Source organism: Ooceraea biroi, chromosome 2 (genome assembly GCF_003672135.1).
Source record: "Ooceraea biroi isolate clonal line C1 chromosome 2, Obir_v5.4, whole genome shotgun sequence".
Lineage (NCBI taxonomy): Eukaryota > Metazoa > Arthropoda > Insecta > Hymenoptera > Formicidae > Ooceraea > Ooceraea biroi.
This window is the reverse complement of record NC_039507.1, coordinates 6,774,284-6,800,860: the sequence shown is the minus strand read 5'-3', so window position 1 is coordinate 6,800,860 and position 26,577 is coordinate 6,774,284. Positions and strand designations below refer to the sequence as shown.

At 44.5% G+C, this 26,577-nt stretch overlaps 1 protein-coding gene across 1 annotated transcript; it reads left to right on the top strand.

The window, feature by feature from the left end:
• Positions 1-26,266, top strand: LOC105285318 (protein wingless). The gene is made up of 4 exons (XM_011349459.3): positions 1-1,458; positions 10,065-10,327; positions 23,162-23,436; positions 24,345-26,266. The coding sequence occupies exons 1-4, from the start codon at positions 1,358-1,360 to the stop codon at positions 24,894-24,896; spliced, it is 1,191 nt and encodes a 396-aa protein (XP_011347761.3). The 5' UTR covers positions 1-1,357; the 3' UTR covers positions 24,897-26,266.
• Positions 26,267-26,577: the final 311 nt, after the last annotated feature.

The following is a 26,577-nucleotide window of genomic DNA, read 5'->3' as shown; positions in this document are numbered from 1 at the left end:
TTCCGCGGAGGAGCGCGTGCAGTCGCTAGCGGAGGCCTATACTTGCCCGTCGAAGGGTATTGGTTCTCCAACTCATTGCACCGTACCCCCTGAGCGGCGCGTGAGGGCAGCACAGAAACAGACGGGAAAAAAGACAGAAAGACAGGGATAGACAGAGGAGCTAGAGGAAGAGAGATAGAGAAGGAGAAAGAGACCGTGCGAAAGACGAAAAGAAACGAAAAAACAGAGAGAAGGACGAGACAGACAGAGAGAAAAGGACCAAAAGAGAGGGTGCAAGGCAACAGAAAAGGGCGGATAGAGCTTCTCTCCCCTTACATCTCCACCGTGCAATCGTGTCTCCTGACACACGGGCACGCGTGCACGCACGTCCATGGTGGGCACGCATGCACGCTCGCACGCCACCGCCACCGCCACCGCAGCGTCATCGCGCGTTACCACTCGGAGGACCTCCCCGTCGAAGAAGCAGAGAGTGGCACGGACGATCGACGGACGTACGGAACGGAACGGGACGATCAGAACGCGGCACGCTTACGTTTACATGCCACCCTTTAAGAGACCGAGCGAGAGGCGTTCCGGCGCACCGGTGACGTTTCCGTTCTTCACCGGGATCCTCTGACCTGTCTGTCGTGAAGGGCCCGGGCATACACGGCGATTCCTGTGGATCGGCAGGTACAAAACCGTCCTCGGACCCAGTCGTGCGCGCAGGAAACCGTACGGCTCTCTCCCACCACCGGATCGCTCGCTCACACGCTCTCACCAAGGGTGACACCCACCCCTCGAGAGGACAGCCCTTCGGGGGGTGAGTTCCTGCGGCCGGTACGCCGCCGACCAACGACCGCAGTTCGGCGACAAGAGCCTAAGCGTCAAGCAGCATCACAAGCAACAGCGTGAAGAATCGGCTACGACACCTCGACAAGTCGCGCGAGATCTCTACTTGGACCGAGGACTGCAAGCGAACGGACAGGACAGTGCGCGGAAGTGCAGCGAGACGGTTTACCGTCCCTTACGAGACTCAATAGTCGATCGGCTCCGATACGCTCCGTTGATCCCGGGGTGTGACGCGGCGATCAGTGACCGTTATTATCGAGGCACCCCGGAAGGATCGCGCCCGAGTCATCCAGCCAGGACGATCTTATCGAGCGATTAGCGGTGAGGTCGTGAGCACTGACCCCCAGCGCGAGTGCCGATTCGAGGAGGACCCGAGAGTTCGCGTCGAACGCGAGGCAGGTTCGGGTACGCGTTGGGTATCCGCGCGCGATGTTCGTTCAGTGATAGTTGGTGCACGCGATTGGTGTAATCGGCCAGAATCGGCGATCGGGGATTTACGCGGGACGTTCGGGACACGCAAGACGTGAAAATGAAGTTCCAGATGTTGCTGGTCGTGCTCGTGGTGACGGCGCAAGCGTTGCTGGCGGATATCAGCAGGAACAAGAACCGCGGTAGAGGGTCCATGTGGTGGTGAGTACCGAGTGACCGAGGAACAATGCTATCTTGATACACCTTTGCTAATCGGATTCCTGTCTTCCTATCTCTCTCTCTCTCTCCTCCCTAATAAACACGCGGCGCTGTAAAAGCTTTTATTGCCGGCGATTGCGGGCGATGGTTCTCGAGGTTCAATTTCAACGTTGCACTGAACGATTAATAGCGGTTAATAAACCTGTTGCTCGAGTTCTGAACTAGACCCGAGTTTGACCAGGCTTGACAAACAGAATAACGGGGAGGCTAAACTAAGGAAAAGGCGGTAAAATTTTCCTTTTCTTCATTGCCCGTGACAAGTAAAATCACAAGTGCGTCACGTTGTCACGTAGCATTTATTGCACGTGGCGCCTTCGGCAAAAATGTGTCTACGTTGAGAAGAGGCGCAGACATACTCCTCTTTGTCATAGTCTGTCGTTTGTAATGTTTAACCCAAATAGGAATTTGTACGCCCATATTTCTATATTATTACCTTCTGTATACCTTTCTATTTTTATGCTCTTTAGTGTCCATGCTTTTAACGTCGCAAACACGCCAAAGGAGCAGCGATAGGGCAGTGACGCCGCCATGTCATAAATATATCACGAAAGAACAGCTTGTGAAGCGCTCTTTTCTCCTTCCTTTATGATCGCATCTACGGCGCTTTCCTTTAATTAAAACACTAACCACTGCTCGAATCGAATCGATCCGCGTGCGCTAATTAACCCTCGTGCGCGCATGCATTAACACCTGTCTCGCTCCGACGTTTATTGCGCTAATCGTAGGAGCAACGTTGTCCGCGCCTCCGCTCGCGCCCTGTGTCGTTATTAATTCATTAATCATAATTCTAAATAATCTCCGCGCGTTCTGATTCGCGAGCGGCTTCTTGCGCGCGCTCGCGCGCGATGTATGTTAGATAATGACCGGCTTCATTAGACCAGCGATAAATAACGCGCACGATCGAGCGCTCGCGCTACTATCCAGCCAGATAGCCGCGATGAATATCCATCTATAACGATAAACCGCCGGCGATAAATCAGCCGGCCTCGCCCGGTTTCTGCGCAGGACTCGCGCGCGATGCCTCGGTAGCGTTGCTTATTGCCGCTAAATTAATTGAATTGACGCGATACGATGAACCGCATGTCTCTTTCTATCTCTGTCTCTCTCTCTTGCTCGCGACTCCCGCGCTTATCCAAACCATGACGCGCGTTGCGTCCGCCATTTGTCAGCAATTAAAAAGTTGTCCCCGCTCTTGCGCGGCCATGGTCACGGTATCGCGTGGAAGCTGTTCTTCTCGATCGCCGAAGAAATTGATCGACGGTCACAAGTGGCACATTGCTTTAACTTTAGCGTGTGCTTAAAAGATATAGTTTTTAATAAAGACCGCATTTTTGAAAGTCGAATTGAAATATATGTGCGCCTTGTGAGTTTTCTCACAATACTTTTTGGGTATTTCTGAGTATCTGCATTATCCGGTAAGTCCAAATAAAAATCTATCTCGCAGCGATTAACTGCTAATTGATCACCTGGCTTTGTGAATGCTTCATGAATTATAGGCAATATGTCAACCTGTTCCTGCGGTTAATGTTAATTGACCATTATTGAATGAAATAAATCATACAATATATCATCACCGTGAAATGCTGAAATGAGTGGAAGCGAAAGGCTCGTGGGACTTTAACACACAGACAGAACTCGGAAATCATTCACAACTGGATATTCGACTCGACTCAAAAGGGGGAGACGTGCGTGTGGCCCAATAAATTAGTGCTCTCGGTCTTTAACTTTGGAGATATATCTCGATCGACCAGCGAGACGAATAATCGGAAACAGGCAGCACAGATAAACAGAGCAATATTCGTTATAAAGAAATCAAAGAAAGCACGATCGAGCAGGCAATATCGGAATCGAGAATGAACGGAATTGCTGGTTTATTTACAAGTTAGCATGATATGTAACAAACATAATTCATTATGAGAAAAAAGTGCACACCGTAAAGGGATACAGATACCCGTTATCCGTATCAGCTCACCGCGAATCAAGACAAGTCGGGATCGATCGATCGATCGATCGATCGATCGGCAGTGACGATCGGTAGATCAAGAGTCAACGCGTGGATCCGATGGATGAGCATTATCGCGCGACGTGGGTGGTCGGATCGAACGTTAATGACGACAATTAATTGTGCGGACGCGGGCAATAATTAATAATCTCGTGGCGACATAAAGTATGGCCGGTTGCGCGTGTTCGCACGGATTTCGCGTGAAAAGCGCTAATTAAGCCGCGCATTCTTTTCCGGATCTCGCGCGAACGCGAGAACTTGCTTTTTTGTTTTGTTGCGAATCCGCGCGATTTTTACGAGACGAGTCGAGTCGTTTCGCCGCCGCGAAGAGTCCATCTGCCGTCACGTAAATAATTTCAGCGCAGCGTGGCATCCGGAAAACGGTCGGCGAGCGACGAGCTTTCCGTAGATGATGAAACTGGAGTCTATACGAGTCTCTTCGTTCTTATACGTTGGCTGCTCTTGGATATCTTTCTGATACGATTCAAGGATCGAAGAGAAATCTCTTTCTAAATTGAATATTTTTAAATGTTATTCAAAATTGTTATTGACATAAAAAATAATTCCTTCGAATAAGTTAACTGCACACGGATACGTCCACGTGTTTCCAGATGCATTTCACATCAGCACGGTGCCCATCGGCGACAAGACCGGAATCGCTCGGTGCATGTCGCGTATTATCATCGAGCAAGATAACACGCCGCTTACAATGTCCTACATCTCGCGAACGAGACGCCAAGAGACCGGCGATTAATCGATCGTGTTTCGAATTACAAATGAACGTCTTACCGATATCACGATTCTAATGAATCCACTGTGATTTCACGTCTGTCTGTCGTTCCCCGTCGCGAGTCGGTGGTCTTAAGCGACGTCGATTTATCGACGTAAACGACTCTCATCGAGGATGAGAGAATCAAGAGAGCGAGGTACGCGTAACCGTGACGGGCGTGCTCTCCTACGACGGGAAAGACGAGAAGTCGGTCGAGCGGATGAAAAAGACGTCGACGAGCTCCGCGATCGGAAACGCGACATCCCCGTCTGATTCATGACATCTCGACCTGATTCAGCGATGCCGTCGTTCTGAGTATGGACGGGCTCACGTTAGAGATGACACACGTCGCGATCGTTCCGTCGTGGCTGGAAAGGTACGCCGATGCACGCGCTTTTATTCAATGATGGACATTGGTCTAAACAAAAAAAGCCACTAGGATCCGGAGGACATCAGAAGCCCGCTTCGTCCGTGTCGATAGAAAGTATTAGCAAAAAGATTATTTATTAGTACCTGTCGTGAATTGTGCCTTTGCAATGCGTCACGAACTGCAATTTTAATTGAAGACGTCTTAATGCATTACGTTGTATTTTATCTTGATGGTCCATCTTTTATTTTTATCCTCTTTTTATTTGAAAGAATCCAAGTACTCTCAAGCTTGCTCCTAAATACGTGAATCCGCTTGCTCGTCGTTAAGTCTGAGAGCCACGAGCAACACGCGCCGTGGATGAGGAGTCGACTCTCGACGCTGAAATAGCGTTGAGCCGCACTAAGATAAACGATGATGAAATAAATTACATCTCAGAATCGATACCGGATAAACAATGATCTCGTCATTCGATGACGGGATCAACTGACCAGCTGATTCTCGACAATTGACTGTTGAAGAGCGACGAGAGATAAGATGCTCGAGTCGCAACGAACTAAACCTATCTAGAAAATCAATACTTATAAACACAAAATAGTTCATTAATAATTCCAATAATTCTCTGCTTCCATTAGCGTTATCTTTCAACAGGACCAGAAAATTACACTATACCAGCGATACTTGGATAGACAGCGACGCGGATTTAACGCGGTCCTTTGTCACCACGAGCGCAGGGCGACGAGGGATCGTTATTGGGCCACCCCGGCGCTCCATGCCTCCCTTTCTCGGCGCGATAAATTATTTTCGTCTCGACCATCGTCTGGCGTCGCGTACGAAGACGGTGGAGGGCAGACGGTACGGTCGTCCCTGAGCTTTTCAGCCCGACGTAAATTACAAGCAATAGATACATCCTAACCGGTCCGCAGTGCGGCTTATTTATGGACATCGCTTATTGAATGCACCGCATGCGAACGGGCGTCCTGTGCATCGCCGGCGATGCCGCGCGGATGTACATTACACGTCGCATCAGCCGCGCGGGCCCTCGCGGATCGCGCGTGACGAATCGAAGGGCCGCCATGTGCGCGTTCAGGACACACGCGTTTCCGAGGCACCACGTCGCGATGCGATGCTCGTCGAAGGCGCAGCGTTGCAGAATTCCGCGTGCGTGTTCCATTATCCTCCCTGGATTTTATTCGCGCGCTGTGCCCGCGGTAACGCGCGTGTAATTCCGCCCTAGCGAGTCGTGCGAGCCGAGACTCCGAGATCCTCCTGGCTCTCGTGGCATGTTGCTTCAAGTTTTACGTGCTTGCATTTACACGGTAACGATATTAAGAAGGAGTACAAGAAGATAATCTCTCGAAACGTTACGAAATCCTCTTTTATTGAACCGCGAATTTGGATAACACATAAATCTCTGTTTACGAGTCTCTTTAAATTATTCATCGAGTTCTTCGACTGTAACATCATTTTCGTTTGCGTTGCTCTCATGCTGCAGTTTATGTTGAATGAAATGATGTAGAAATTCATATGGAACATGAGGAGCATTCTATTTTCCAACCATATCAGGGAACAATCTCTCCTTTTCTCGGGCCACGTGTCTGCCACCTCGTGTCCCGCTGCGAGTTTGTTTAGCCCGTTCCAAGTGTCAAGAGATCTCGGTGGCGGGTGAGGCTGACTGTGATTTCGCGTTGGACTAGTGCCGGTTTCTGTCAGGCGCCTCGATTTCCGCCCAGACTACGAAGCGTCGACGGAGCCGCGGTGACAGTGATTACCTGTTTATTATACTGAGCGATGACTGATCCGATCCCAGCGCGCGCGAGCTGTTTTAAATAAGGGTCGCACGAACGTCTCCACGCGGTCTCTTCTTGAAGAACAATAAATATCCGACGCATTTGCTGCTTTTCCACCAGCGGACTTTACTCGTTCGTCCCGTTTAGGCCTCCGGGAGTTCTTCAGTTCTTCAGGCGCTTGCTGCACTCATGCTAGTATCAACATTTCATTGCGATGCACTTGCGTCGCTTTGGAGATCGCATCGCTCGACTTTGAAACCTGTAGCTTTTGATCGCGATAAGACAACTTGAAGATGCATGATTCTAAGAATGATGTGGATTAATTATCCGTTTTTCTGTATAATTATTCTGTATATTCAAATATTGAAATTTAGAGATTGTAATTAAAAAGTATAATTAAACAACAGCATCTGTATTTAAAATCATTGATCGACTGCGTTCGATTGTCTCGATTTCTGCTCGAAGGGACTATGGCGTTTCTTAGTGCACTTGATCAGTATGCATTTTGCGCGGTCCAGCGTTCCTTCGAGGACCGCGCGTCCTTCTTCCCACGAAGGGCGCACCGTGAGCACATTTAAACGTTTTTCTGCGCGATGCTCGATCGATCGGGACGCGAATTCTTTCGCAGGCCGGACTCGCGCGGTAGCTTGATTTATGTATATACAAGGTGTATCACCAGTGTCGGATATTTTCCCCGAATTTTTGCAGATACGAATTCAAACGACTTGAGAGTATCAACATTACTGATATTTTTTCAATCTTGAATAATTACAGTATTAAGCAATTCCGAATACAATATAAACGAGCAAACGGAAATGTTACATTCTGATTCAAGTAATTTTTCGTGAGGAGTTCCCTGATTTGTGTCTTAATTAGTGACACACTCATGATTGAGAAAAAAGAAATCAAGAATCTGCACCCACAGAAAAGATTTCTGGACTTAATGCTATTACTCTTTAATCTATCATAAAATAAGATCGCTATAGCGACAATCATATTTATTATTGAAAAGAAGCATATTTTAATCTTGAATAGAAAATTCGAAAATCTAGATTCAAATAATCTTCGTGCTATCTCATTCATTTTCTCAGAAGGATTTAGATAAAAATTTGTAGCAAGTTCAAAATAATCTTGATTTAAGAATATTGTGAGATCTAAAAGACATCTTATTCTATTCTTCTAAGAGAATTTGTAGAATCTGCACAAAACGGCCAATATTTATGTGTTGCAATCGAAAATCGGGAAAGTGTTTCTGTTATTTACAATGAATAAGTGCAATACTCTACAAGAAATATTAAAAGATATGGAAATGTCTTATCTCGAATCTTATTTCTCAAGTAAGTATATTGTATATATTTACTTACATTTCCATATCTTTTAATATTTCTTGTAGAGTATTGCACTTATTCATTGTAAATAACAGAAACACAGAAACACTTTCCCGATTTTCGATTGCAACACATAAATATTGGCCGTTTTATCGGAATAAAGGACGCAGAAGCGCCGAGTCGACGAGCGACTGTGAGAAAATAATGCGTCGACATCGACAAAGCCTACTATAAAGTGGCGCTAATATCAAATTATTCTACATACAAGAATATATAAGCATAAATTTGTATATGTTACTCTTGTCTCAAGACAGTAAGACAATCTTATTTAATTCGAGAGAGAAGAATAGAAATTACTGATTTAAATTAAAAATTGTTTTATTTTCATATTTTTTATACTTGTAATACGATTAAATTAGTCAAGAATATTTTTCGTCTTGTTATCAGAAATCCTTTCTGAGGGTGTGGCGTACAATCATATTCTTCTTACAAAACTTTCAACATTGAATTTGCCGTCCATAGTAGATCCATAGTAATCCATAGCAAATCCGGGAAAAGATTTTGATACACCCTGTATATATAATACATACACAAGAGGAGAGCTACCGTTGATCGAAACTGCTGAACCAGTTTCGTCTTTCGTGCTAATCCACCTTCGTCGCTTCTCGTTCTCCAGCTCTTGCGCTGCCCGTTCGCTCCTGAAAGCGCACCTTTTTGCGCGCGAAATCGGCGTTTCGCGGTGACGACCACCGTTTAAATCACACGCTTGAGCACCCATGGGTTTACACACCGATTCAGATATTTCGCAAGCGATTCGCAATACGATAGACTAAATACAATTATCTGATCCTGCTCGAAAAACGTATAATCTTAATCATAAAGCCTCATTTTCTTTAAGTCTTTTTTTCCTTTTTTTTAAATAAGTAGTACATTACTTTAATTTGTAAATCTTGGAAAAGTGGAGAACCTGTTTCGCGAAATGGCAGTTTACTTAATCTTTCCCGTGTCGGACATCAATTTGGATAGAATAAGGAAATCAAGAAATCTCGTACGGAGAGCAATGCATTACACCTTGCATCACGACTGAATAATCATCGAGAAATACACGATAAGAGCGGCGGGCGTACATACAAGACGTATCTGAGCAACTATCAAATATAAATTGCAGCTTTATTACATAGCGACAGCACGGAGTCACTTGCCTCCCTCCCGTTGATTGATCACCCGGCACGATGCGGCCCGGATAGGACAAGCGCAATCGCGGCGGATGACGATGCGCATTATCGTTCGCGGAATTGCCGCGTAATTAAAATTTATTCGCGCGATATCGCTCGATATCCCGGCGCACATTACATTACGACGGCCATGTAATACGCGACACGCACGATAACGACGAGCGCGCGGCGTTCGCCAAAACGAAACGCGCGCGGGCTCATTAAGGGAATTTACTGGCGATCGCGTTGCATTAAGCTCGCAGCCGAGGCCCGGGGTTGGCCTCAGCCGTGGCTGCATATAAATTGATAATTTCACGAAAGCGCGCATACGCGCATACGCTTTAACGCCCGTGTCGGGGGAGGAGATGGGGGATATACGATCGGGGGGATTACGCTTCCCGCGCAAGGACAGCGCAATGCCGCCGGATCACGGGAGTAATTTTACTCGGTGGCTCTTCATTAACACGATCCCTGTTTGAAAACATGTCCTTAGCACTCCGCGCCTATCCGGCACCGTCGGAGGCGTCTTCAGACGCCGGCTGGACCCTGGACTTTTACCCCGAATGTGAGAAGTCGCCCCGAGAAGTGAATGGACCTAACAATAAGTGGCGGCGAAAGACTCCCGCTTTGGCGGAACCTTCCTTTTGGCAAATTTCAAAGAAGGACTTCCTTCATGACTCATCTACGTGCTTCCGTTCTTCTCATTCTATTTCCCTTTGTCCCCGAAATTCTTTTGGTCATTCAAACTTTACCATCGCGTCGCGATAAATGATGTTTTTTTCTATTTGCTGAGGGTTGTCTGTTAAGTATTTTGTATGTGTTTATTTAATGATTATCGATGATATCGTTGATTATTGATTCTTAATTGTTTGCCTATTGTTTATGCTTCAGATCGATCGGGTCTTCAATTTTTTCTTTTAATCGAGTTGTTTGCGTTTATTTATGTTGTGTTGTATATTGCTTTCGCTTTCGTGAATCGTTCTTACTAGGGCAAGCAATTACCTTTTATTGGAAGTTTTACTAGAGTGGAATGTGCTCGAGAAATGTGAAAAAATGACACGATGCGTTTACGCTTTCAGGGGCATCGCAAAAGCGGGCGAACCCAACAATTTCTTGCCAATGTCAACGACTTCCATGCACATGGATCCTACGGTCTTCGCGACTCTGAGGAGAAAACAGAGAAAGCTTGCGAGGGAAAATCCGGGAGTATTAATGGCGGTGGCCAGGGGTGCGAATCAAGCCATCTCCGAGTGTCAGCATCAGTTTCGTAATCGGCGATGGAATTGTTCGACGAAGAACTTTCTCAGGGGGAAAAATCTCTTCGGCAAGATCGTCGATAAAGGTAAGCAGGCATCAATTAATTCAACAATATGCTCTAAATGCAACACAAAATTATTAAAATACATGTGAATGGCAGTAACAAAGATACGAAAATGTTTCGAGATATGATTACTCAACTATTGCGCTCAGCATGATCAAGTCCAGAAATTCGATTATCATTTCTATCGAAAGCATGATAGGTAGCTTTCCGCCGAAATCAATTTTACGAAAAAAATTTTAAAAAAGAAAAAATAACACTGCTCTTCTTGTTCTCGCAGAATCGAGAGATTCGATAAAAAGATACGCATAAACAACCGAGAGGTATACCTGTTCCTCTTGTACCGAACGACCGTCCATTGTGTCGTGGTTGTGTCCCCGATAACCGGTATATTCGATAGAGATTTACTGGAGACGAGTTCCCGCGGAGAAAATGAGAGGGGAAGAAGACGAGGAGAGAGATGAGACAGAGAGAAAGAGAAAGAAGGTCGATCGCGGCCGTTATGATCGAGTGACAAATCTGTCGATTTGCTTGAGCCGGCGCGCGGCGCAGCCTCGATACGTCGTCCCGTAACGCTCAGTAGATTAAGTAATAAGACCGTCATCCCGTCATCGCAATGCGTCATCGCGATAATCGCCGAGCGAACGACACCTTTGAGATAAGCCATGGATTCACGGCGGATGTCAAGCTAATTTAAAACGACATCATTGGCCTCTTATCTGGTCGAAAAGCGTGTTACTTCGAATGGATCATATTTCTCCTAATCTCGCGTCTGTTATCTGGATTGTACGCGACAAATCTTGTGAATGCACTTATCGTGAATTTACAAATCCATGTGAAAATTGATTAGGCAAAAAATTACATGTAACGCGAATCGCACACGAATCGCAGGTTGGACTAAATTGCTATCGGAATATCCGTAAAATGTGTAAGATAAAAAATATATAGTAAATGAGTAAATGTATTTAAATATTTTTCTCTTCTTTTCTCTCTCTCTCTCTCTCTTAAAAGTACCGCTTATGGGCTATCTCAGACTCTAGTATTAACAATGACAAAGAATATAATCCCCGCACAAACGAATGCAATTTTAAAATGATTTACACGCGGATATTTTTCGGACAAATAAAGTCGGCATATAAAATTTGTCAATACATCTCTAGCAAACGCCATAAGATATATGTCAGATAATATATTCGCTATGGGGGACAATAATTCGCTAGGGGAGGTATACGTGTTATTTCATCACCATTTAAGAGACCGTGATCACATAGACACCCGCGGTGCTCTCGACAAGGCGCATTAACATCTCGTTCGAGTGCGAACGATCGCACGGATCGAGTGCACAGGGCGCGAAGGCTCGAAGTCGTCGTAGGGTCAGAAGGGCCCAGGGTACACGACGATGGCGTGAGGAGGAGCAGAGGAGGACGGGAGAGAAATAGAGATGAGTGAGACCGACAGACAGACAGACGGACAGAGGGAGAGAGAAAGAAAGCAGAGTCGGGGGATCTTGGGGGGCGTGCCCTTCGTCCGAAGGCCCCGGGCACGTGCCCTCGGCCAGATGTATGTTTTGCAACCTGATAATGGACCTTCTCGTACCAGTTCTGGCTCCCCTGCGGCTCTTTTAGATCTCGTCGAGGCGATTGTAAGCCGAGCTTTTTCGCTCGAGCCGCTCCCACCCCATTATGCCGAATGTCCCCATATGGCCACTTAGTAAAACTAAAAGAAGTACATGGCGCAAAGAGCAGAAGAAACGGGGGGTAAAAAAAGGTGGAGAACGACAGGGAAAGACAGACCGAAAGAGAGGGGGAGAGAGATACGAAGTATGTGCGCGTTATTTTCACGAGCCTATAACGCGCACACCTCGACGCCCGTTTCGTTTGCAACACGAGACGATCGTAACGTGGCCGTGTTAGGGTTCAGATTGGCGGTTAATACGATGTTCCCTCTGACGCGAGCTGTCTGTGACTAACACCGGTATCTAGTTGCCGATAGATCTGTATCCTCCCTGTACTCTCGGACACTCTTATTTCCCACTCACCCTCCGACTGTGGTCGCGCGCTCGCCGTTGCCACGTTGACGCATTCGCCACACGACCCAGCAATGTGCACAAAATAATTAATCGCTCATTGATACGTTTGATAAGTTTGATTACTACTGTTTGATTATTTTGATATCTATATCATGTCACGTAAAAATTTTCTGGCTCCTTGTCATGTTAATTGTTCTCTGTTGAATTCTCTGTAGAATATCGCGCGGTGTCAGGTGGAGTTTGGAGGTCGAGTCTCGTGGAATGGCGTTTATTTGAGATCTCTGTTCGATCGGTCTTCACGAAACCTGCAATAAGAAAAAAAAAGAAAAAAAATACTACGATACGTTTAATACATTTCAGCGTGTATAATTCGATGCGGCACGTAACGCATGCCGATCTTTGCGTACGCCCAAGTTACGGACTCCTCGCGCGTTATTACTATACTTTGCGGTCGTTAAGGAATAAGTCGGGCGGCGCAACGGCCATTAGGAATTCCGCAAAATTGAACGAACGTCACGGTAACGTACGGCATTTATATGACACCTGTAAGCGAGTAAAAAGCGAGAGCACCATGTGGCATCCGTAACGCTTGACGTGTTAATCAAGCGCTGAGAAAGCCACTCGCGAGTGCAGCATCGCAGCCGGAAGGGACGGGAATCCGTTTTCATTGTGCGATACATTCGCTTCGCGCCTCTATGACGCATTGTTCTGTCAAGGCATGGCGGAAAATTATGTTACAAGCGAGTCGTAAGGTAAAGCGCATCACGCGATTCAAAGATCGATCGTAATCCCCGTCGAAAGGTTCAACGATCACTGCGAGGCATTAATTCGAGATGTGCGCGGAAAATACTATACAATTATGTTCACTCTCTGTCTCTCTCTCTCTCTCTCTCTCTCTTTCTATCTATCGCGGAAGATAATGAATATTGTAAAATATTTAGCCCAGGTGCGCAATCGGAATTTATTGCGAGTGATCGCAAAGAAATTCGCACAAATTAAGGGGGGAGCCTGCTTTAGAACGTTGAAAATAAGGTATAATTTTACGAATTTTTTTGGAGAAACTATACAGCGGATCATTATAAAACGTTGATGCATTTATTAGTACATGTTTAAAGATAAAAAAATTATTTTTTTATTTGAATATATCGCCTGTAGAGGTCGTCCTGGAGAAATCTTAGTGCAGCCGCGTCGCCGGCATTGCAAATTGCTGAGCATTCTCCTGCCTCCAAATTTCGTCTAAACTGAAAAATTGAAATATGTTCTCGTTATTTATGAATTCCCATCGTCGATGAACCAAAGAGAGAAGAAAAAAGTTGAAAAGTGTCAAAATGGTGGAGCTTGGAACACAAAAGTACGATTTTTAGGCAAAGTTTTTGAACTTTTTCATGCAAAAATAATTGTTTAACTTAATGTTTTTATGAATATTAAAGGTTCATCGACGATGGGAATTCATAAATAACAAGAAAATATTTCAATTTTTCAGTTTGGATGAAATTTGGAGGCAGGAGAATGCTCACGAATTTACAATGCCGGCTGCACTAAGATGCCTCCAGGACGACCTCTACAGGCGATATATTCAAATAAAAAAATAATTTTTTTATCTTTAAACATGTACTAATAAATGCATCAAAGTTTTATAATGATCCGCTGTATAGTTTCTCCAAAAAAAATTCGTAAAATATACCTTATTTTCAGCGTTCTAAAGCAGGCTCCCCCCTTAAATGCGTCAGAAGATAAATGCTGCCTTCTGACGTGCTTAATTTAACTTCGTTTGCGGTATGCGTTTTTATAAATATTTCTTCGCAGCTAGTTGTGTGTCGATCACACTCTCTTACTACACACACACACACATCTTTACTTTTCTCTATGTAACGGATAACGAAATTCAACGATCGTTCCGTAATGGATGACCGCGATGGATTCAGGTTTAAGGGTAGATCTCGCCCCTCCCGTTTTCTGTAATAATCTGCAGGATCGCGCGCAGCTTCTACGAGACGGGGCCCTCGACCTTTCACCTTTCATCTTCATCGCCTCGTGTGAGCGCGGACCAGTTTCCTCCGTTCTTCTCGCGTCTCGTGTCTTCTTTGTCCTCTCGTATGGATCCTCGAGAGATTTCATCTTCAACTGACGCTGGCACGGGGGAAACACAGATCGCTATCAGCGAGCAGTAATGCGCTCTCTTACTTGTCGCATTCGGGAATGAAGCGAGGGATAGGATCCGGAAAAAAATCGCGTACACCGGTCTAAACGGTCGTTTCCGGATTAGCGTCGTCACGTTGCCATGTATCAACCAAAGTAGCATCGAGCTGTCGGCAGTGAAAGTAGATGATGTATCGATTATCAAGCGGGCAAACATGCAGTCCATAGCGTTACGTTGCATTACTTTTTTCGCATTAACAACGTGACGTTTGATTGCGAGCATTGCGTCAGAATTTATTGCGTCAGCAACGGAGGGTCTTTCAAAGATCCTGTGTGTTCCATGTTACATGTATTTATATTATAAGACTTGCAGTGCTCTTATGAAGAAAATTCCATGTTACATGTGTTTATATTATAAGACTTGCAGTGCTCTTATGAAGAAAACAAATTCCACGTTCTGAGCCGCTAATTCAAAACTGTGGGTACTGCTTGCAGAATAGGAAACGATATCCTACGTGATAACTGATTTCTTTTCTCTTTCTTTCTTTTTCTCTATCTTTCTCTTCGCTCCAACACGAGTATCATTAAGCAGTGCAAAACGAGTTATCAGTCTACATTGAAATTCGCAATAATGATTCTATCTCCCGAATAAAACGATCGTGATGTATTCATACATGCTCAAAGCGCGTAATCATCAGGTCGACGAGAAACGTGACGTCAATTAATATGTATATCGATCCGAGACTTTTGTCGACAGGCGACGCGAGCCGAGCGCAGCGACATTTGAATTTAAACGCCTCGCGTGATCATCAGCGCGCGTAAACGGATGAACGAGCGCTTCGATCGAGAAGAGACTCTCGCGCGATTCGGCGGATATTTTTGGTTGCGTTTGTACTCGATATTATAGCTGGTAGTGAGTGCGTTCGCGGCCTGTAATCATTTCGCCGCCAAGAGCCACCTACCGCATTGGTACCCTCGCCTACCTCCGTTCCCCATCTCGCTTCTTCTCGCGGCCTCTTGCGCCCCTTTCCCTCATGCCTTTCTCCCTCGTGCCTGCTGCATCTTCCTCCTCGTACTCACACAAACGCGCACACATACACACACATACAGAGAGGCTCCGCACCATAGCTCGCAAAAGCGAACCCCACAGCCTAATTGCTCGGTAAACTGCGAAGAACCCCGCGAGAACCCCGCTCCATCGAACGCGCAACTGCGTCTCCCCCTGGCTCGGGTCGCCACCGAGTTTGAAAATTATTGCAAAAAGGAGAAGCTGCACCCGCGATGACGAGTGGACTCGTTTACGCGCAAGCCAATTTATCTCCAAGTTCCAAGAAATCAAACCGGAGTTGGGAAATAATGATCAGGGGATATGAATTGTCTTGTGTCTCCCCTCGTTTTACGGATTAACAATGAATTAATGAATTAATTCGTTGCGTAGATAGATGCGGCGTTAATGTATTATGATTTGTTACGAAGAGCAAATTTGGCGTATTGTCAGCAGAATGCGGGATGTCGAGCATACAAGAATGATTTGGACGTTGGTCAACGCACACACAGTGCCAAATGATCATCTCTCTCCAGCTATGCTCCTCCAATGAGGCAGCCAATCAGCAAGAGAAGCTCAAAATTAGTTACGGACCCGTACCTTATCCCACGAAATGACTCTGCAGCTCTGCGCGCGGTTTGCACACATTGCTTTTCATGATTCTATTATAACCGCAGCTTCAACAGAAAGGCAAACTGCAAAGCGATGGAAAAAAGGAATACCGAAGAAGAGCAAAGCAGCCACGAAGAACTCTCGCGAGCATTGATCCGCGACAAATTCCGAAGTCTCTTTATCCGCTGATTGCATTATTGCCGCGATAATCGTGCGCATGTTTCACGCATACGTCAGCATCGAAACTCATCACGACCAGAGCGACTTTTTTTGCGGAGTCGGATCGGAGGCGAATCCAGAACGATCCTAATCGCGCGATCGAGCAATCTCAATCTCTCGTCCAGGTTGATACGAGTCTCCAGTCTTGTCTTCATCAGGCGTCCAGCCGAAGAGAGTGCCACGTGTTCCGAATATCCCCGCCGTGCGCGAAATCGACATAATCGGCCGTTTACTGGGTAAATTCAATCAATACCTGTCCAGTGTAAGCGGTGCAGAACGCGTCTTATATGGCGACACCGGGCGCTTTTTGCCGTGGCGTTACGCCACCATAAATCGCGGCCTATGATGGGCTACATGTGTCGACGGCACGCCACAGTTTCTTGCGAAAACGTGAGCCGCGACCCAATGGGCCCCGTGATTTTTACATCTTGTTTGCTTCCACGGGGCCCCGGACCCGAGGCCCCGCTCTCGTTCCCGTGGGCCTATATGGCGCTCCGTGTTATTTCGCGGTCTTCGAGTTCCTCGGCACTGTTCTCCGCCCTGCTCTCTCGGCGGTCTCTCGTCTTTCTTATCTTCGGGCCCTCGCCAAGTTGCCGCCGTGATCGCTCAGACGTGCTCCGTTGTCGCGAATGTCGAATATTATCGCGAAACAAGCGTAAAAGAGTATTCATCAACGTCTGATAGATTCTGTAATTTTTTAATGATTTTCCTGATATGCATTTCTACGATGTAGATATTGTATACTGTGAATTATTTAAGTACTGAGAATTATCAAAAGTGATAAATGCTTATATTTCTTTTTAATTTTGCTTCTATCAAATCGAATAAATTTACGCTTACGTCATTAAATAAACGCCTTAATCTTCCGCGTGTCTGTGAAAAATGTTTAATAACCAGTCAATACACAGTTTTCCTCATATTGTCACCTGAAATGGCAATCTCTGACAACGCGCGAGCAATAAATCCATCTCTCCGTTCGTCGTGATGTTCGTAATGATTCATTGTAAGTGGTTTTTCGCGTCGAGCCTATTATTTGGAATCGCACGCTATCATCTCGCGTATAATGACTGTGTTATGCGTAAATTATCACGTCATCGATATCATCGAGGACCACCATCGCCAGGGCACGTCGTTTTAGATTCCACTCGTAGGTGGTTACACCGTATAACTCGTTCTGTCCTCTGACAGAAACGCGTACCGCGACAGTAGCAATAATTCCTAACGATTTTATCTCCGTGGAATTTCGGCCGAGACGCAAATGTCCCTCGTAAAGGTGCGCGACGATGTCGCTTAGGACATTCTCGAGAACGACGCTCGGAGATCGCGGATATTTGCCCTATTTCATTGGGCCTTTGCGACCGAAATGTCAACCGTACGTCTTATGAATTCATACATCAGCCTGTTATAACATCTCATGTATATATATATATATATATATATATATATATATATATATCATCATTCAATATATATATATCATCAACAAAATTTTCAGGAATGTCGTACTGTAACAAATTCTGTACTACGTCGATGTCTAGCTTGTATCGATGTGCAAGGACAACATTTTGAAATGCGTCACTAAATCATTGCGTAGATAATTTTTATTTTTGTGAAAAAATCCGTTGTTACTTATCTCATATTTCTTTTCAATATTGGTTTATAACTTTGTAATAAAGCATTTCTAAGCAAACTCGATATAAGAATTTTTTCTTATTTCCACTAGTAGAATATGCTCCCGCAGTTTGTCGGTTAAAATATATATATATATATATATACAGGGTGTCCCGGGTTTTAACCGACAAACTGCGGGAGCATATTCTACTAGTGGAAATAAGAAAAAATTCTTATATCGAGTTTGCTTAGAAATGCTTTATTACAAAGTTATAAACCAATATTGAAAAGAAATATCAGATAAGTAACAACGGATTTTTTCACAAGAATAAAAATTATCTACGCAATGATTTAGTGACGCATTTTAAAATGTTGTCCTTGCACATCGATACAAGCTAGACATCGACGTAGTACAGAATTTGTTACGGTACGACATTCCTGAAAATTTTGTTGCATCTCAGTAACTGAATTAGTAATTCGTTGCTTTAAATCTATCTGGTGCTCTCCTGTTAGGAAATCTACGTTGATACTCTCGTACGGCAGCTCGTGCATTTCCGTCACAGAATCCGTACACGAAATGAGTATCAGTGTATTCCTCATTTGAAAACACTTTTGGCATTCTGATAGTAATTGCTAGTTGACACGACGATTGAAATCTAACAGCTACTGTTGTGAAAGTAACAATCATACTGAATCGTTTCAACATAGTGAACATGAATACATGTGAATACACGTAACATAAACATCTTCGACCTTCCAAATTCTACACTATGTTCCGTTGTTACTTATCTGATATTTCTTTTCAATATTGGTTTATAACTTTGTAATAAAGCATTTCTAAGCAAACTCGATATAAGAATTTTTTCTTATTTCCACTAGTAGAATATGCTCCCGCAGTTTGTCGGTTAAAACTCGGGACACCCTGTATATATGTACCTTTTATCAACTTTCGATCAAGTCCATTTAATAATCTATCAATTTGACGGTACCGCGATGATTATTTTGGCATTGCCAGTTCTCCGAAATAGTCTTTCAAATCCGACGAAATAAATAATTTAGACGTGATACTTCTGACTCGATTAATGCAAAACTGTGACTACGGTTTTCGCAACAAAGAGAAACACATGGTCATTATCAAACATGGATATATTTATATATATTCATCAACTTCAGCTTTTTCTGCCAAGAAGGAACTTGGTTTACAATATTATTCCTTCATCACACATACACACACATCCATTCATTCCCAAAAATAGTTTCAATAAAATTTACGCGAAAATTTCTTCGAGGATTACATGAAGGATTGCACGAGATACTCCTAGGGTCTTACACGTTTCTGTAATCAGAAACGATGTCCATCGTCCCTGACACTCAACCACGTCGTCGGGGACAGGTATCGAAGCAGTGCGCGAGAGCATGACCGAGAAATTTCCATCAACGTGTATCTCGCGTATTTACTCTTTACGGGCACACTCTGGCTGCGCCTCCAACTTGCTCATACTATTTGAACGAGTCGATAAAGCCGTCGAACTATTTATCGTACGCGGAACAAGCGGGAACGGCGTACTCTCAGCTCTCGTCGACGGCAAACAATCGCACGGCACCGGGATTACCGGGTCCGCGCTTTTTCACTTCTCCACCTGTTACTTTCCCCGCACCGAGTCTCTTTCCCCATGGCCGTTTTCTTTCCTCCCGTTCCGGCACTTTCCTGCTTTTTCCTCCGTGCCGTTCTGGCGCGGGCGCGCGTGCCGATAGCGGCTCGAGAAAACGAGACCGCGACTCGCTTATCTGCGAACGACGGTCCGATTGTTTGAAAATCGTAAAACTCGCTCGAGAGAAAAATCGAACGGGTTGGTTTCTACGAATTACGAAATCCTCCACGCACGAGGCAATGAGTTCATCGAGGGCGTTCGCCGCGAACGATTAGCCTGGCTTTTACGAGCAGGACGGAGGACATGAATCAACCAGCGCGTGTGGTATAATATGATTATGTCTGTAACATGATAAAAATTCATGTATTTTTATCGCGAGCGATAAATCGGTTCCCTTTCTCTTTCCACTAACAGGCGAGAATTATCGCGAAGCAAATTAACAGCTAAAATTCATTAATAGAGAGTCTAATTTTGTCAACGAGGAAGAAGGTACCCTGGCGAAAATAATATGTTTATTGAAAGTTTATAAAACGTTAGCTTAAGTGTTGAGTAATGTTTCATTTGAACTTTAAAACATGTATTGAAATGTTTAGGAGATGTAAATTTAAACATGGAATTGTTTATGAGATGTTCACTACTATATTTGGTAAGAGTTCGGAAAGTGTTGTGTGATGTTTTCGAAATGTTGAAAATGTTCAGGGGATGTTTTAAGCAGCAGTTTACAGTGCGTTTATTACGTGTTTCTTATTGTTGTTGAAATGTTTGAACTGTTTGGCAAGAATTTAAGGTCTATATTCTCACTTTTATGATAAATGCGTGCATTTAGTATATAGTTCACGTTACATATATTATAGAATATCAGAAATAAATACGCGCATTTATTGATAAGAGTGAGCTGAGAATATGGACCTAAGAATTTATTCTTAAACAATGCAATAAATAAACAGTAAAATCCATTTATTATTGACCAAGCTGACAAAGATTTTTGCCAACTTGGTCAATAATAAATTTTAGTGTTTAATCTCTCTACTGGCGATATAAATCTCACATTATCAATTCAATAAATGCCCTGGTAGCAAACTTTTTGCACTTCTGCTGCAATTTAAAAATATTCCGAACAAAACGTATAATTGTATAATCAACCGTGGGCAGTGACAAGTTATATATCATATAAAATACCTTGTTGGGCAACTCTTGCTCGCGAGAAACTGCGCCGCGAGCGCTATCTGGTTTTTCAAAGCATTTCTTATGAAGTGTTAAGTGACGTTTAACAATACAGTCTCAAACGATTCCATTATAGTTTTCTAAGTGTTTGTAGAATGTTGTCAGCAGAGGTGTTTGCAGCGTGCTTCCAAACAGTGTAACCATTAATTCTCCATGTTATAGAGATGTATATTAATTGTTTATGAAGAGAACGTTTTTGGGAAATGTTGTGAGATTGTTTTGATGCATGTTGAAATTAATGTTACGTGACTGTTTTGAAAGCGTTTCTTATGAAGTGTTTAAGTGGTGTTTAACAACATAATCTCTAACGTTTCTATTATAGTTTTCTAAGTGTTTGGAAAACGTTATTGTTAGCAGAAGTGTTTGCAATGTGCTTGCAAACAGTGTAACCATTATTAAAACTCTTAATAAACAGTATAACCATTGACAAAACTCTTCATAAACAAATATAAACACAATCTCTCACTAACCATTTTCGCCAGGGTAGCACATGGAGAACGCAGTGAAAATAATTGTACAGAGTTTTCATGTATTCTAACAGTAATAAACAATTTTCAAGACCGAATAATCCCGCTGTGACACGCAAATTTATGTGCGACATGCGTTACAAGCACACATTAATGAAACTTCTCTTATAGTGTTCAACGAGTCGATCCGTCTCGGTTTTGTGCGCCCTCGTCAAACGAACTTGTGACGGTTTTTCACTCTCGTTGTTAACCCTCCAGGATTGACGTCTCCTTTCGGGAGACAACGCGACCACGGACGGTATAATCCACTCTGCCATGGTAGTCCGACATTATGACAAATAATATCTGGAACTGATCGAATTTAGGGCGAGAGACGAAACGGACCAAGGATCCACCATGATAATGGGGTGTAACGGCGTAAATCTCCCGTTTAGGAAGGCACCCCCTTCCGATTTCCCCTCCGTGCTACCGGACCGTTTTTCTTCGTCATTCTCGGCTTCTCTCTGTCTCGCAACTCTACACGAGGATTAGAAAAATCGTTTTCTCTGCTCCCTCTCCCTCTCTCTCTCTCTCTCTCTCTCTCTCTTCTTCTCCCTTCCTACTCTTTCGCTTTTATCCGTAATTTCGTCTTATTTCTCCGTACCTCGCGTAGCGGGGATTCACCAACATGAATGAGAGAGTCCGACAAAATGTGACTGCCACAGCAGGAAAGACACGTGACGAATCCGGAATTCGTAGCTGAGATCGATTCGTCATGGATGATCATCCGCGATGCCACCACTGTGGCGGTCGACCAGTCGGAATCATCCCTGAACAGGGGTGGGTGAACTCGTTTGACGTCTTATTCTTATGCTCGATTTCTCAGATTCTGTCGCATCCAATGCGGAAATGCTCCCCGCTGACTTCCAGCTAATCAATCACTCCGCTTTGGAATAACTCAAACTCGGTGACGCAAATAAAGAATGAAATTGTCAACTTTCACAAAATTGTCAGCTTTCACGTATACAAAACACAGAATAACACTCGTCGCATATATACGACACGCATTTACTCTGCATAAATTAAATAAAAAATGAGAGTGATATTTCACTTTGGTCAAACAAGTCCCTTAAAAATGACGAAAATCTAACATTCATCCGAAAAAGATGGAGTGCAGTATCTTTCTCGCTAATGGAACGGTATAACATTGTCGGGGAACGGGGCGAGATCGCAATTTACGGAATCGTTTCATACGCTCTTCCTCCGTGATATCTTCACCGGTACAAAAGGAGCCGGCGAGCACCTGCGCCTTATGCAGATAAGCTTGAGGTGCTTCGGGTCAGCCCACTCAGGGTTAAGGTCACGTACCGTCTCTCCCGGCTCTCCCTCTTTCTTCGTCGTTCTCCCTCGCTACCTTCCACCTGCGAGGGTACCTTCCTCGCGCAGGTAGTCTTCCATGGAGGATTGAGACGTTGCCTGACGTCACCGCTCACCTCCCACGCGACCAAACACCGTGAAAGTTTTGTCTGCACACTCTCGGCGAAGATAAAAATATTTATATCCGTATCCGCTTCTCGTCGAAAGGAAAGGACATCCGCGCAGAACGCACTGTGCATTTCCGATGGAAAAAAATCGCGAAAGATTTGATTCGCCAGGAATTCCGAAAATACCTTTGCGCGATCGTATACGTGTACACAAGAAAAGCCAAAAACTGGAAGACGCGATAATGTACATAATAGTTATGTAAGATTTGTAATATGATTATTGACTGAAGCCGAACATCCTTTCGAGCTGTATTTCCTCTTCTTCTGTTTGACACGGCGGAGAATTCAGCTTCCAGCATACGGCGCGCGTCATAAATTTCCCGTGGTTTTCTTGCAGGATGCCGAGAGACCGCCTTCATCTACGCCGTCACGAGCGCGGCTGTGACTCACAGCATCGCGAGGGCATGTAGCGAGGGCAGCATTCAGTCGTGTTCCTGCGACTATACCCACCAATCACGCGCATCAACCGCCGTTCGCGACTGGGAATGGGGTGGCTGCTCAGATAACATCGGATACGGCTTCAAGTTCTCTCGTGAATTCGTCGATACCGGCGAGCGTGGCCGAAATCTCCGCGAGAAGATGAATCTGCACAACAACGAGGCCGGCAGAGCGGTAAGCGCTTCGTTTTTTATTTATACGTCGCCTCTGAAGTGTAGACAAAGAGTGAAATGGAAATAGAATAAGAGCAAAATCAAAAAAGGATTCCGTTGCAAAATTTATCATGTATGTTCCCTCCATTGCTTTATATTCTCTGTCATTATTATGCCAGTTCGATCTCAGTTTATTTTGTTTTCAATCTTGATACATATTTTAATTTAAATTCATCGAGCGAGTGGATCAAACCTTGAAATCTTCAATATCTTCATCACAAATCATATATACAGGGTGGCCCATTTTAAATTATACAGTCGATTTTTTAAAAAACTAAAAGAGATACGAAAAAATGTTTCAGACAGACATGTCACGATTTCGAGGGGGACATAAGATGATACCATTGGTTTGACCTTGAATAGTCGTTTGAAGGTCACGCGAAGATCACCTTGAATTTCTTAAATTGAAACCCCAACTTTTTATTGCAGATTCTTATTCTCCATCGAAAAGTAAGTAACTTTTGTCTGAAACATTTTTCCGAAAATTGTCATCTTATGTCCTTAAAATGATCTTCAAGATGAGTTTTGAGGACATTTTAAGGACATAAGATGACATTTTTCGGAAAAATGTTTCAGACAAAAGTTACTTACTTTTCGATGGAGAATAAGAATCTGCAATAAAAAGTTGGGGTTTCAATTTAAGAAATTCAAGGTGATCTTCGCGTGACCTTCAAACGACTATTCAAGATCAAACCAATGGTATCATCTTATGTCCCCCTCGAAATCGTGACATGTCTGTCTGAAACATTTTTTCGTATCTCTTTTAGTTTTTTAAAAAATCGACTGTATAAATTAAAATGGGCCACCCTGTATATATTGCGAACATCAATCGCAGAGAGAATTCACAGCCCCATGTTCCTCTTGTTGCAGCACGTGTCCTCAGAGATGCGCCAGGAGTGCAAGTGCCACGGCATGTCGGGCTCGTGCACGGTGAAGACCTGCTGGATGCGGCTGCCGAACTTCCGCGTGGTCGGCGACAACCTGAAGGACCGCTTCGACGGCGCGTCCCGGGTGATGGTGACCAATTCGGATCGCTCTCGCGCGAACGCCATCACCAGCAACTCGGCCAGCAATTCTGTCCACCATCACCGCGGTGGTCTCGGACGTCGGCAGCGCTACAACTTCCAGCTGAAGCCGTACAATCCGGAGCACAAGCCGCCCGGCAACAAGGACCTCGTTTACGTAGAACCGTCGCCGGGGTTCTGCGAAAAGAACCCGAAACTCGGCATCCTGGGCACCTACGGCCGGCAGTGCAACGACACGAGCATCGGTGTCGACGGTTGCGACCTGATGTGCTGCGGCAGGGGTCATAAGACCCAGGAGGTGACGGTGATCGAGAGATGCGCCTGCACGTTCCACTGGTGCTGCGAGGTCAAGTGCCAGATGTGCAAGACGAAGAAGACCGTGCACACGTGTCTGTAAGGTCGACCCGGTCGTGAGACATCGGGGGCGGCTCCTGATAATCGCCCAGGCGATTGGATTTGGCTGTTGGCCGGGGCGACTCGAACGGCAGCTCAGCCCGAGCTGTTCGCGCGCGAGAGAGAACTCCGAGCGTGTAACGGTACGTTCGTGGAATCCGACCGACTATCCTTCTTCCCGGGTCTTTCGAAGGATCCCGATAGTCGGCTCGCGAGGATGCGCGATCTACCTAGATCGGAAGGGATCCTACCGCGGGACGGGATCGACGTTGCCGTGGAGTCCCGCGCGAGCCCGCGGGACTTCCTCGTCTCCAGTATTACGCGAAATGTTTGTACGGAACTTACATGTATTTATTACGTCGCGACGCGCGCGTAACTAAAGACTGAGGCAAGCTGAGAAACGCTCGCGCAATTGTAGGTTTCTTTGAGGCTGCTTTCAGCCGGAGGAAGAAGAGGGATGAACAACTGCATGATCGCCGATGTAACGTCGGTGCATTGTCTCGCAGTCTCACCGACGAGCAGCTACGATGTTGTCTAGTGGAATAAAATAATTCAGAGCGGAATCGTGGTCCGCGCCCCTTGCTCGTATCATTCGTCGGGCGTGTTCGGTGCAACTGTCTCTTCTGTAATACTTATTTTTAGATCCGATTCGTCGCATTCTCTTCTCTGATGATTTTTCTATGCGTCTGTAAAATTGAATTGCCATATACACGATTCATGCCTTCAATGTAGAAAAATTGTTAATGTGAGTATAATAGATCAACGCAAAGAAGCTTTCAGATATTTTATTTCACGGCATACAAGGTTTCGTCTTAGGTCTACGATGCTGGCTGCAACGACAACGCGAATGAAAAGATTCGTGGTCTTGAAGAAACATTATTTATTCTAAAGGTATCCTTTCTGCGGTCTAGACGCCCGTTCCCTCGGGAAAACGGATGTGCACCCTCGGGTGCACAGTTCGCGCATTTGTACATAAATAGATTGTAGTGATAGCAATATATTTTCCAATTATGCGATCGGCGACCAATATATTCCTTAAGATCATTGTAAATAAAACTTTACTTGTACGCGACGGAAATAACGCCCGCGATATCGGGTGTGGTAAATTATTTTTATATCTTTCTCATATCTCTCCCTTTCTCTCTCTTTTTCTATTTCATCCTCTTGTCCTTTACTAAATCTCGCAATTCGAAGAGAAAGAAATCCACGGGCTTGAAAATATTTTGTACTAATGCTAGAGAATGAGATTGACTCTTCGAACAAAAAGGAAGGACATAGTGATTCCAATATTGTGCATAATAGATGTATTAATTATTGCTCGTAATTTATGCAAATAAACATGTAAGAGGATTAAATAAACGTTCGAAATTGAAATCTCTTATTGTATTGTTTTCTTGGCCTATTCCTCGAGAATGAATACTCGTTCAATACATTTTGGATAATTAGAATTATAATTAGAATGATTCACCTTGCATAACCGACATTATTTTCTTTGTACCAAAAGCTTTTTCGAAATATGCAGATCGCATCGCAGTAAACATCTTGCCGCTTGCTGATCATAAGCAAAATAAAAGAATTTTAATAGCCTTCTTAATTAGAACAGACTTTTATAATTCCACCTCCATCTACGCGTAGGCAAGGAAACGGTCTCGAACCGCAACAGCCATTTAGATGAGCAGTAAATT